The sequence below is a fragment of the Nothobranchius furzeri genome, chromosome 1 (assembly GCF_043380555.1).
Source record: "Nothobranchius furzeri strain GRZ-AD chromosome 1, NfurGRZ-RIMD1, whole genome shotgun sequence".
In the NCBI taxonomy this organism is placed as follows: Eukaryota; Metazoa; Chordata; class Actinopteri; order Cyprinodontiformes; family Nothobranchiidae; genus Nothobranchius; species Nothobranchius furzeri.
Window position 1 is genome coordinate 89,102,769 of NC_091741.1, and position 12,593 is coordinate 89,115,361.

The 12,593-nt window shown below is 42.7% G+C and overlaps 1 protein-coding gene across 4 annotated transcripts in view; it reads right to left on the reverse strand.

Annotated features, from left to right (window-relative positions):
* The window catches only part of mid2 (midline 2), a 296,983-nt gene that overhangs the window by 20,688 nt on the left and 263,702 nt on the right, over positions 1 to 12,593 (reverse strand). For all 4 annotated transcript variants that reach the window (XM_054739119.2, XM_015946679.3, XM_015946671.3 and 1 more), the window contains one exon: positions 3,227 to 3,388. In XM_054739119.2, the coding sequence (XP_054595094.2) occupies positions 3,227 to 3,388 (162 nt within the window). The remainder of the gene's footprint in view (positions 1 to 3,226; positions 3,389 to 12,593) is intronic.

Here is a 12,593-nt window from a genome sequence, read left to right on the forward strand (position 1 = left end):
CCGCCATTGATAGTTGTTAAAAGTTGTTAAACCTGTGCATATGAAACAAAAAACACCTTTTGTTTATCGATGTATTGTGAAAAACGGAAGTTGTGCTTGCTCCTTTTCCTGTTGGGCGGTTGTGATTTCTTTCCATTTACTGCAGAGGTGCTCCGGCGTCCGGCAAAAATAGGATCGATTCTATTTTTGCCGGACGTCGGAACAGAGGGCGGCGCAATGCGCCGCACTGCCGGAGCACGGCCGCAGTAGTGGAATTGCTCTGATTGACTAGAACGGGACCGATTTTGCTGCGGCGTTCGTGTCGGAGCGGAGTGGAGGTAGTGGAATTTGGGGGTAACAACATCAGCAGCAAGACTGATGGAATGAGAGAGAGAGAGAGAGAGAGAGAGAGAGAGAGAGAGAGAGAGAGAGAGAGAGAGAGAGAGAGAGAGAGAGAGAGAGAGAGAGAGAGAGAGAGAGAGAGAGAGAGAGAGAGAGAGAGAGAGAGAGAGAGAGAGAGAGAGAGAGAGAGAGAGAGAGAGAGAGAGAGAGAGAGAGAGAGAGAGAGAGAGAGAGAGAGAGAGAGAGAGAGAGAGAGAGAGAGAGAGAGAGAGAGATTTACATAGAAAAGAAAAAGAAAATCTGCTCTTATTGTAGAACTTGTAAAGAATATCCTAGAAAAAAAAACAGTAAATATCATATCCTAGTGTGTATATTTATATCGTAAACTATGTTACCCTTATTTTACTCATCTTAACACAATGCAAATTAGTGGCATTGTTTTAGTTTCCAGTGACAAAAATATGGAGTGGATAGATTTGTTAAATATGTTTCTGTGATTAAGACAGCTTGTCTAAATCATCAGAGCCGGTTGACAATCACAGGCTCATCATCATGAGCGGCGTTGGCTGTGGGTGGACAAGCTTTCTACCACACATCACTGGGTGCCAGAAGAAGAAGAAGAGGAGGAGGAGGAATTATCCTACAGAAAACAACTACTGTACTACTGATATTGTGAAAAGCATTTATTGTCCTAAAATACTGTATTGTAATTTTTGATGCATGTGTAAAGTTATTTATATAAATCAGTCATAGGATTTCTCTGTACCTTCTGTTGGAGGATGATGATGTCGTGATGATTTGCAGCTTTTATGTTTTTCCAGTTTTTTGTGAGAAGCATTCTCGTTTCATATTTTCAGGTTTTCAATGGTGTTAAAATACTTTACATAGACAGAACATTACTTTTTGTGCTTGAACTAATACAAAAGGAGCAATGTGCATTTTTTTAAAAGAACCAAACTGAAAATAATGAAAGAAATTTAGTGTGTTTAACTGTTTTAACAAAACAATGGTATTTAGCCAAACTCTGAACAATAGCTAAATGTTTCCATGCATCTGCTTCATTTGTGCTGCACTGCACTATAGCTATGGTTTAAGAATAATTTCATGGAGCCTTCTTGGGATCCATTCAAAATGAATTCTTTCACTGAGGTTTTTAGCTTATCAGCTGACCCCGACGAATGGATCCACAGAGACCAAAGTGGCTGATGTAACTCCAAGTGTTCACAGCTGTATTGTATCATCTTTCTGCAGCAGAGAAACCACATTAAAGTATAAAGTAGCATTAAGTTAGAAAGAAGCCCATTACCTTGGTTAGAAAACTAGAAGCTGAATGTGAGTGTGTCAGCATAAATAAAGGTCAAAGATGCCAGAGCAGCTTCCTTAGATCAGTAAGGAAGTGGAAAAAAGTCTCACAACATAAGTGAATGAATCTTTAAAGAAGGAGCAAAATGTGTTGGTACTTGAACGGTCACAGGTATAATGTTTATTGTGCTTTTGGTAAGTTTAAAGGGGAAACTGACACACACACACACACACACACACACACACACACACACACACACACACACACACACACACACACACACACACACACACACACACACACACACACACACACACACACACACACACACACACACACACACACAGAGAGAGAGAGAGAGAGAGAGAGAGAGAGAGATGAGTAGGAGTAAAGAATAAATGACCAAAAGCTTCCGTGTGTTTATTCACTGGAAGTCCCTGCAGCTGACGACGGTCACAGGTTTGATCCACTTTGGTGCAAATTTAACTAAACAGTGACTGACTGGGACTGTCCACATGAGGACAGTGTTTTTGACAAACATACTCTTAAAATGGCAGAAAGAGGATTTTGGAACATCCAAGTCAGAACGGGTAGTTTAACCCTTTCCATGTCTGACTTTGTGTCACTAGAAAGTGTCTTCAGTAGAACGCGGACGTGAAAATGAATGACCCGCACTTGTATAGCGCCTCTCAGAGTAAGGACTCCAAAGCACTTTACACTACAGTGCATCATTCATCCATTCACACACACATTCACACACTGATGGTGATGAGCTACGATGTAGCCACAGCTGCCCTGGGGCTCACAGACAGAGGCGAAAATCACATAAATACTCAACAAGAGGAAAAAAAAGATACCAAACAACAGCTTCAGCATTTTCAGTCTGATTATAAAGTGTTTTTCAAATGATTGAAGAGTTAGAAATAAACAACTCTAGACTGAGTAATATGAGTAAATCGGACACTTTCAATTCTTAGTAAGAGTGGAAATTCTGCCTTTAATAATTTGAACTGAGTTGTTAGAAAGGGCAGACAGGCTTGAGAGGAGTGCTGCTGCTGATGCAAACCAAACTCTTGGTGATGCCGTACTGGCCTGTAGAATCAGGTCAGACGTCAAAAACACCAGAAGCACCTCCTGAAGGAGACGCGGCATGATGCTATCAAGTAAACAATCAAAAGAAACGCAGTTCGTTTGGGCCATCTGGCCCAAATAAAAATTATTTAAAAGTTTAGCTCATTTTAAACATGTAATGATCTTATAATAGGTGAGAACATGTTTTGACATCAGCTGAAACGAGTGAGCGCAGCAGATGCTGCAATGTGTTCCTTCTTTCATGTGCTGCTTATGAAGAGGAGATGCAATAGCCTACACGCTAACACCTGATTGTTATTCTTCTGATTCAAAAGGTAATTTAAATGGAATAAACTGCATAGCTGCCGCTCATTAATAAACCAAACACAACAAAACGCCCGTGAGCATCAGCAAATTATGCACAAAAGACAAGCGGGCAGAGAAGAGCTTCCAATTGTGTTCCCAATCAAACACCAAATTAACAAGGCCTGTAAATATTCATGGAAAAGTGTCAGACGTGTGCTCACTTACTGTTGGTTTTGAGGCGTGCCGGCTCACTGTTGCGGCTTCCTGCCTGGTTGATAGCCTTGACGAAAAAGATATAACGTGTGCCACTCTGCAGGCCGTGCACTGTGTAGTGGTTCTGCTTGATGTTCGGTACAATCATCCAGCTGTCTGCAGAGTTGTACAAGCCTGGCAGACACACACAAACAGATTATATTAGTATCAAGTTCCTTTCCATGATTTCAGGATGCACAAAGGCAGAAAGTTACGTATAAAATCATTTTTGTTTATGTTCAAAAGAGCCGACACTATTTTTCTCCCAAATCCAATTTGGACCACAGTGTTATTTCCCCTCCTTTCAACTCTTTAGCCATCACACACTAAGAGGTTTGGAGACCAGCCTGTTTCCGATGTTATGCAACATTTATGTGTACCTACAGGTCTATTCTATTACCGCTCCGTCAGGTTTATCACAACAAGCACCCTGAGGCAACGCTGTGTGTTTGCTAAGCTGAAACCAGGAACCAATAGGAGGGAGATGTTCATCGAATCACAAGTACCGTAAGTAATCGCCCCAAGGCAACAGAGTAAGATACCCTTTAAAGATCAAACATGTGGAAAAGTGGATAATACCAACATGACCATAGCTGCTGGGTGCTTTGATTCAAAGCGGTGGTTTAGTGATGCCGGGTTAGCTCCACAGTCACCTGTTTATAAAATGGTCGTTTAAGCTTCAGAGATGTGGCTGTTTTTGAAGGGAGAAAGGGAATCTCAGCTCTGAACTCAGGAAAGAATCACCTACAAGAAGGCAGTCTGGTTCCAATCTTGTTCGACACAACAGAAAATAATATCAGTATTAGCACAATTTGAACAGAAAGTGTGGCCGATTATTAACTTACGTTAAAACAACAACATTTTGAGGAAACGGTTTCATTCTGACCAACTGATGAGCTAAAGGCTAGGCCAGACAGCTCCAAAATGGATTAATTCCACCTTAAAACAACTCTCATCCACAGAATTCATTGCAGTTCATGCAAACAACATGCCATGACATTTTACACCAATGCCAGTTTTATTTTACAAGTTTATTCCATCATACAAGTTCTCCAGGCTGCACTGAAAGTGATGCAGCCATCTATTAGCAACAGCTAGCGCTAGCTGCAGCATCTGTGCTAGCAAAAAAATACCAAAGTCTATTTTAATGTAATGTGAAACAATGGCAGTATTAGGATTTGTTAAAAGTGTTTCCGTGACATTTTTGAGTTTTTTTAAAGACAGTAGTCCACTTTGGATCTTGCACTGCTGCTCAGACTAGCTGTTAGCTTGTCTATTCACCAAAATTAAACCATTTTTCTCCAGACTGAGAAAGATAAAAAAAAAAACTACCTGTAACGGGTAGAACATTAATAAGTCATAAGTTATCCACCTTATTTTGGTGCTAAAAACTTTAAGTGTATCTGCATCTTTACTTTTTTTGTAGAACAGCACCACTGTGACACAATGCAGGTTAAAAGATACTGATTAAGTTTCAGTAGCTGTAAAACAGAAAGCACCTTCATCCATGAGGATTTAACTGCATGGTTTCCATACAGACTAGTTATAATATGCTACAGTAAACAATGAGCTACTGTGGACTGTGCACTAAAATTAGAGTTTTTAAAATGAGAGAAAATCCTGCAGAAAATATACCCAACTAAGTCATTTTACATATTAAGCACCAATGTAAACAAAACCATCCCTTTTTCTTTAAGCAATATAACTCTTTTAACAAGTAAGGAGTTAATAGAATAGATCTTTTTCATTGTCTCATGGCTCCTTCTCCCTGCACAATTACTGAGAAATGAAAAAAGCACAGAGCTCTCAGGGCCATACTTACCCCCTTCCCTCTGGTGAGGATGCTTTGTAAATTATTGAGCAAGATAGAAACTGCATGCATAAGTAATGGAAAAGGGAGTCTGCTTGTAAATATAAATACTTCACGGGACGCAAACAAGGCCTTTAAAAGTGAGGCGACTTTAAGAATGAATGACGGGAGGGGACTTTTGAAAGTTGGAGTAAAAGAGACACTTTTTCCTTCCTGCAGAGAAATCTTAAAAATGGATCAAATGGACTTGATTTTAGACTGGATCTACAACTTAGAAGCAAAAAAATAAAAATAAAAATAAATAAATAAAAGCATAAATAAATAAATTAATTGCTCTTCTCGGTCATTTATTTTGAATGATTGAGTCTGATTCCTGTAGGAGAAAGGAAGTGTTGCTTAGTTTCAAGAATAGGGAGACGATCTTCATGCTGTGTCCTTTAAAGGGGCTGGATCATGCTAGTTTAAACCTTTGAGAGCAAAGTTAGACACACTATATGATACAGTATTAACATTGGCACTATTAAGATGTCATTTTATCTTAAATATAAGTTATTTTTGTCAGGCTGAATTTATAACTGCAAAAGAAGCCCATGTCCGCTCTGACAAAATGCACCTGCAAGAGCACCGTAGTCGCACCCTCTGTTGTGTTGGCCTTGGTAGTCTAGTGGTTTAAGTGCCTGCCTTTTGTCTTGTTTAGCCATGTGCTGACACTTCAACTCCCAGTGTCGGCAGTAATTGATTTAGTCAGCGAAAGCAGAATTCATTTATTTATATTTTAGCTTTATTGATTATTTTCTGCAAAATAATTTGTGTTTCTAAAGATCTTTGAATTTGGTCCTTTCAAAGCAGCAATTTAGTTTATTTACTCACCTCACATGGACTCACACTGGCTAAACAAACAGACAAACAAACAAATACAAAAACTTTACTCATATTTTAAACAGTATATCAATAAAGGAGTGAAAACCTAACACTGGCAGCTAAAAGAGAAAAAAAGTTAATGCTGCGACCGGGAGGTGAATCTTTGCAAATCTACATGCCAGCCTGGCGCCCTACCCACTGGACTAATATACTTATCCTGTGCTGGCCATTCCGTGCATCTTTACAGGACACATGGTTTTTGTGGCGGTGTTTGTCCCCAAGGCAGAAGTAATTTGTCAGAATATCCACAGAATATACAAGCTTCAGAACTGAGACCACCAGCTTCAGGGGGAGGAGAAACGTCTGACGACGCGAGCAGTTTTCATTCAGGCATTTTCAGAGTTTTTCAAATAAAACTGCAGTTGATACAGGAAAATGAAAAAATATGAATTTGCCACAGCAGAAAGGGCAGCGTGCATCTACACATGGAGCATGTTGTGTGTTTACAGTATGCCTCTCTGTAAGTCATCTGTAAGTACCCTGAGAAAGGAGGTGATTTTGTATTTCATGACGCAAAATCGTGTTACAGCAGCAGACTGTGCTTGCTGTTGTGGCTGAGTGTGTCACCTTTTCTGTTTCCTATGAAGGTAAAAACCTACAGTATGTGTGTTAGACCTGCAGTACTTGCTCACCAAGTTCTTACCTGATGATCACTTTTACCCATCCCTCCCTTAATGCTGTCTGTGACAGTAATTTTCCTGTCTGATAATTATGTTAATATTACAACAAATGTCAGTGACTGTGCCAACACATGAAGAATGGGAGGTAGGAGGAAACAGCAGCCAGACTTTGCTGTAGACACATCCATCAAGAAGCTAATTTTAACTCATATCCATAAATATCTGCTTCATTTTTCTTTTTAGATAACATGATGGACAGATGCTATGATGATCCATGTCTGCTAGTGGCTGATATTGGTACATCATTCAAGATTTTGCCAACAGTCCATCCATCCATCCATTCTCTTTTGCTTATCTGGAGTAAGGTCACGGGGGCAGCAGCCTAAGCAGGGAGGCCCAGACTTTCCTCTCCCCAGCCACATTCAGGGGAATCTTAAGGCACTCCCTGGCCAGCTGAGAGACAGTCCCTCCATCGTGTCCTGGGTCTACCTTTGGGTCTTTTACCAGGTGGACTTCACTGGAAAACCTCACCAGGGAGGCATCCAGGAGACATCCTGACCAGATGCCCGAGCCACCTCAACTGGCTCTTCTTGATGTGGAGGAGCAGCAGATCTACTCCAAAACCGGATGACTGAGCTTCTCACTCTATCTCTAAGGGAAAGCCCAGCCACTCTGCGGAGAAAACTAATTTCAGCCGCTTGTATCCGCAATCTCGTTCTTGGTCCCAAAAGCTCGTGACCATAGGTGAGGGTAGGAATGTAGATTGACCGATAAACCAAGAGTTTTGCAAGCAATTAAATGTATTAAAGACACACAAGTAGAACAGATTAATGGAAACAATCTGATTCAAAACAACACGTTAAGTGAAGAACAGTAAAAGAAAGCAATGGAAACTGTAAATAAGTAAATTATTTTTACCAACTTGTATAAAAGTGCTCACAAGCAAGATGAAATATGAATCTCAATTAAAAAAACATTGCCTTTCTTTGTTTTTCAATATAATGAAAAATAAAGATGAATGTCCTGTTTCTGGTTCTTCTTGGGGATGAGAGATTAGAACCTGCAGCTCGCTTTGTAAAACCTCTGTCTTTTAATCTGTCCACCTTCTGTTGGTGCAGCACAGTCAGTCACTAACAAATAACAAGGAGTTTCACATCTGGTACCGCTCAGCCCGGCTCGCATTAGATACATTGTGCTCATACCTGGGTGGCCTGGTACTTTTCCTTGTCCCGGGCGGTTTTCGGCCCTTATCCTCTGGTGGTCCACTCAGGGTTGGTTCTGGCCAACACACCCACTACGACTGATTGGCCGGCTCAAATATACACCTACCATTAGGAGGAGCCTCCGATTGGTGGATAGAAATAACCAGCGGGGGCTTCCCACGTGTGATACATTATAACTCTGGATGCTGAGATGTATATGTTGCGCCTAACTGAAGCTGCGGCAGCTCTCTGTCTCTTTCTCACTGCTGTGAGGAGTGCACACACACACACACACACACACACACACACACACACACACACACACACACACACACACACACACACACACACACACACACACACACACACACACACACACACACACACACACTCACACACTCACTCAACCCGGTCCGCAATGGCCCAGATAGGAAACTGTCTCACCCGACTTTATTATTATTATATTTTCATGTTTGCTCCACTATGTAAATGGTGCTGTTAGCTTTTAGAAGCTGAAGCTGAGAAAGAGCAGAAAGTGGAGTCATTAAGGTGCAGCAAGAACATGCACTGAACGGTGTTAGTGAATGTGTTTGTGGGTGGTTGTGTCTGCTTGCAGCAGAATGGTTGTGGTTCTACACAGCAGGGGACACTAATAAGATAGATAAAAACCCCACTAAACAGATGGGCTGGAACCAGAAAAAGAGGAAGTGTCTATAGAAGACATTTATGAAGTGGATACCTCATTAAACCAGCCTGCCTGTAGAGTCTTTCCTTGATAGTTAAATGGATTCAATCCTGGCTCCGAATAGAGAATGCTGCTGTTGTGTCCTTGGGCAAGACACTTAACCCAGCTTGCCTGCTGGTAGCGGTCGGAGGGACCGGTGGCGCCTGTGCTCGATAACCCCACCCCTGTCATTGTGCCCCAGGGCAGCTGAGGCTACATTGTAGCTCATCACCATCAGTGTGTGAATGTGTGTGTGAATGAATGAATGATGCCCTGTATTGTAAAGCGCTTTGGAGTCCTCTGGCTCTGAATGGCACTATACAAGTGTGGGTCATTATCATTTAAACTGGTTTGTTTTCAGCACAATGTCTCAAGAATGCCATCCTTCTTCCAGGTCTTATTCTTCACTAAGAAAGTAAATAAAAACGTTCTAATATTTTGTGACGGCACAGATTTTATTTTTTATTTCCAGTGTTATTTGATTTTCATTTCTGACTGCTGTGCTAAGGCACAGTTCCCATAACTCTGCCGCTACTTCCCACGAGAAGGCTGAGTCTCAGGATTTGGTCACATATTAAAAATGAGAGCAACAGCCAGGATGGCCCTCAACTGGGGAGCATTTAGCCACTTTACAAAGTTGGAGAAAAACACTTAGTTGGAAACTCAAGTGGCATGGCAGACTTAATGGGTTTCTTGATTTCTCCCATGAATCTCTGAGGACTGTGTGGCAGCACGTGGCTGAATATCTCAGTCACTGCGACTATCACAGCTGAAACATATCCCGCTGGCGAGGGCACTCCAGTTGCTTGGTTAGATGGAGAAATGTCAGGCTGCACGGAGAAGAGGAGGCAATGGGAAGGATCCAAGATTAGAGCACAGGTGTGTGTGTGTGTGTGTGTGTGTGCCTGACTGAGTACAATTATATACATTAATGACATCCTCCTTCTATCAGTAAGTGGTAATTTTCACCTGCTCCATCTGGTTGATATTCAGAGTTCCACCTGCACTTCAGTTTGTCTGCTCTGATGTTTCTGTTCATTCATATGCTGAAGTCATATTTCAGAGGACACATAGTTGGTTGATGCCAACATCCTTACAGAAGAACATCTTGTGCATGGTTTGGATCACACATGTTCAATAAATGGAAACTTGTACAATAATCTTGAGCTATAAGAATTTGTATCATTGAATATTTAATTACTGTTAGGAGGGTTGAAAAGGGGTTTAACAAAAGCAACATAATTTCGTTGAATTTTCAGTTTCAATGTTTGCTCAGGGAGCTGCATGTGCCATGGTCTGGGGTGAGTGGTTCATTCATGACCTCTGAGTGCTTAATTGCAGGTGAGTGGCACTGAGGAGCAGGCAGCTGCAGCCAATCTGTCATCTACCAGTTGGTGTATAAAAGGAGCAGGGAGACGACATCACCTCGCTGGATGATTGCTCACTTTGGTACACTCCAACCTGAGATCACAAAGCCAACTCTCAAATTTAGAAATCGTGCACTTGTCTTGAGCTTTAGCATTTTTGTAATTCCTGTTCCCTGTCTTCAGGTATCCTCACCATCACCACCTCGTCAGCCATAGCCACGGATTATCTCACTGGACCACATCTCCCCGCTCAACCTGACCGACCCACTCTCAGCTACTCACCCCGCACTCACCTTCGTTCATCTGGATTCTCCTCTCAAGCTCGACCCTCACCTCAGGCCTGACCACCCTCCTCATCTTCCACTAATTCCCTACTCACCTCTACACCTTCAACCTCACTCGGACCCTCGCCTCACATTGACGGCGCTCCTTCGGTTACCCTTTTCTAATAAATATTGTTTAACCCTTTAATCCAATCTCCGTGTATGATTCTGAATGTCCTGGGTCAGGGAGCTAAACCAGAACAAGACAGAATCATCCGGCCAACAAATACCTGACCCCACAGAATCTGCAACCCCTGGAGTCTCGGACATCTTAAAACAACATGAGGATACGCTTCATACCTTGTTGGGTCAGATGGGGAATTCTAACCAACGTCTTTTCCAACTCGAAACCCCAGTTCGTTAGCTACTGGAAAAAATGACTCCCCCAGAACCTTTGGAACAAGCGGCTGCTGCACCCGAACCGGAACCAGCTGTAACACTGGCTCCCACACCCCAACACTTTTGGGTCGCCGACTCACCTCCGCCGCAGACGTTTGATGGTGAGTCAGACAACAGTCTGGGTTTTTTACTTCAGTGCAGATTAGCATTTGAACGCTCACCTGAGTCTTTTCAGTTTGATTCCACCAAGATATCGTATATTGTCGGAATGCTAAGAGGCAAAGCCTTAAAGTGGGCAGAAGCATGCAGCCACCAACCACATTTTTTATCTGGTCCCCTGTCGAGTTTTTAAACTGAGTTTAAGTTAACTTTTTGTAGCACTGAGATGCCAGATGATGTCGCCAAAATGCTGTGGCACCTCTGCCAGGGCAAACAAACTGTGGCTGAGTTTTCTTTAGAATTCAAAACTGTTGCAGCCATCTCCTCATGGAACGAGGAGTCCCTCAAAGGTGTTTTTTCCCAGTCTCTGAATGACAAGATCAAAGACCACTTGGCTCTCTATTCCGAACCCGACTCACTGGAGGACCTAATCAAGCTGGCAATAAAAATCTACAAATGACAGCAAGAACGACACACAGGTACCCCCTACTCACCTCAACCTGTCCCTTTCATTCCAGTCTCCCCGCAGGCAAAAACCTCACGCCCTCCTGAGGAGCCCATGCAGATTGGCAGGACCCACCTCTCACCTGAAGAAAGGCAATGGCGTATGAGTGCTGGTCTATGTCTTTATTGTGGCCAAACAGGACATTATGTGTCCCAATGCCCGTTGCTGCTAAAAGGATCAGCCCGCCAGTAGTACCGGGATTACTGGTGGGTAGTGTACATGATGAAAAACCCTGGTGTTGTATTCCCTGTGTTCTCTCCTTCTCTAACCAGTCGGCCACTTCACAAGCTCTCCTGGACTCTGGCTGTGAACGCAACTCATTGGATCCCTCCATAGTGGATCGTCTCAAAATCCCCATCCATCAGCTGACTATTCCATTAACTGTGTCATCCTTGGACAGCAACCGTCTTTCCACCATAACCCACGAAACAGTACCAATCAGCCATCAGGTTTCAGGTAACCATAACGAACAATCCACCTTCTATGTTTTTCCCTCTCCCTTATCCCCAGTGGTACTTGGATATTCCTGGCTGGCCATCCACAACCCCCACGTGAACTGGAAAACCAAGGAAGTGAAGGCCTGGAGTCCCCACTGTCTCTTGAATTGCCTTCGGTCTGGACCTCTGGTCTCAAAAATATTTACTGCCCACATTTGCTCCCCACCAGATCTCTCCAGCATTCCATCGGATTACCATGACCTACATCAGGTATTCTCTACAAAGCTGTCTCTCTCCCACCTCACAGACCTTTTGATTGTAGCATTGATTTACTCCCTGGAGCCACTTTGCCCTCTTGCCGCCTTTATCATCTGTCAAAACCTGAAACCGAGAGTTTGCAACAATATATCTCTGAATCATTAACATCCGGTATCATTCGCCCATCTACCTCACCCCTCGGTGCAGGGTTCTTTTTTGTCACAAAAAAGGATGGGTCACTCAGGCCCTGCATCGACTATAAGGGCCTCAATCTAATCACAGTTAAAAACAAATATCCACCTCCCCTGCTGTCGTCCACTTTTGAGCCCATACAGAACACCACTATTGTCAGCAAACTCGACCTCAGGAACGCTTGTTATCTGGTGAGAGTATGAGAGAGAGACGAATGGAAAACTGCCTTTAAAACCCCATTTGGACATTCTGAGTATTTGATGATGCCGTTCAGCCTTACTAACAACCCCTCAGTCTTCCAAGCCATGGTTAACTCGGTGCTTGGGGATTTCCTCAATAAGTTTGTCACATTTCACCTCGATGACATTCTTATTTTTTCCAGTACTGCAGCAGAACATCGCCAACATGTACGAGCCGTCCTACAGAGACTGCTAGAGAACTTCCTCTATGTCAAATCAGAAAAAGTGAGTTCCATGTTTCTTC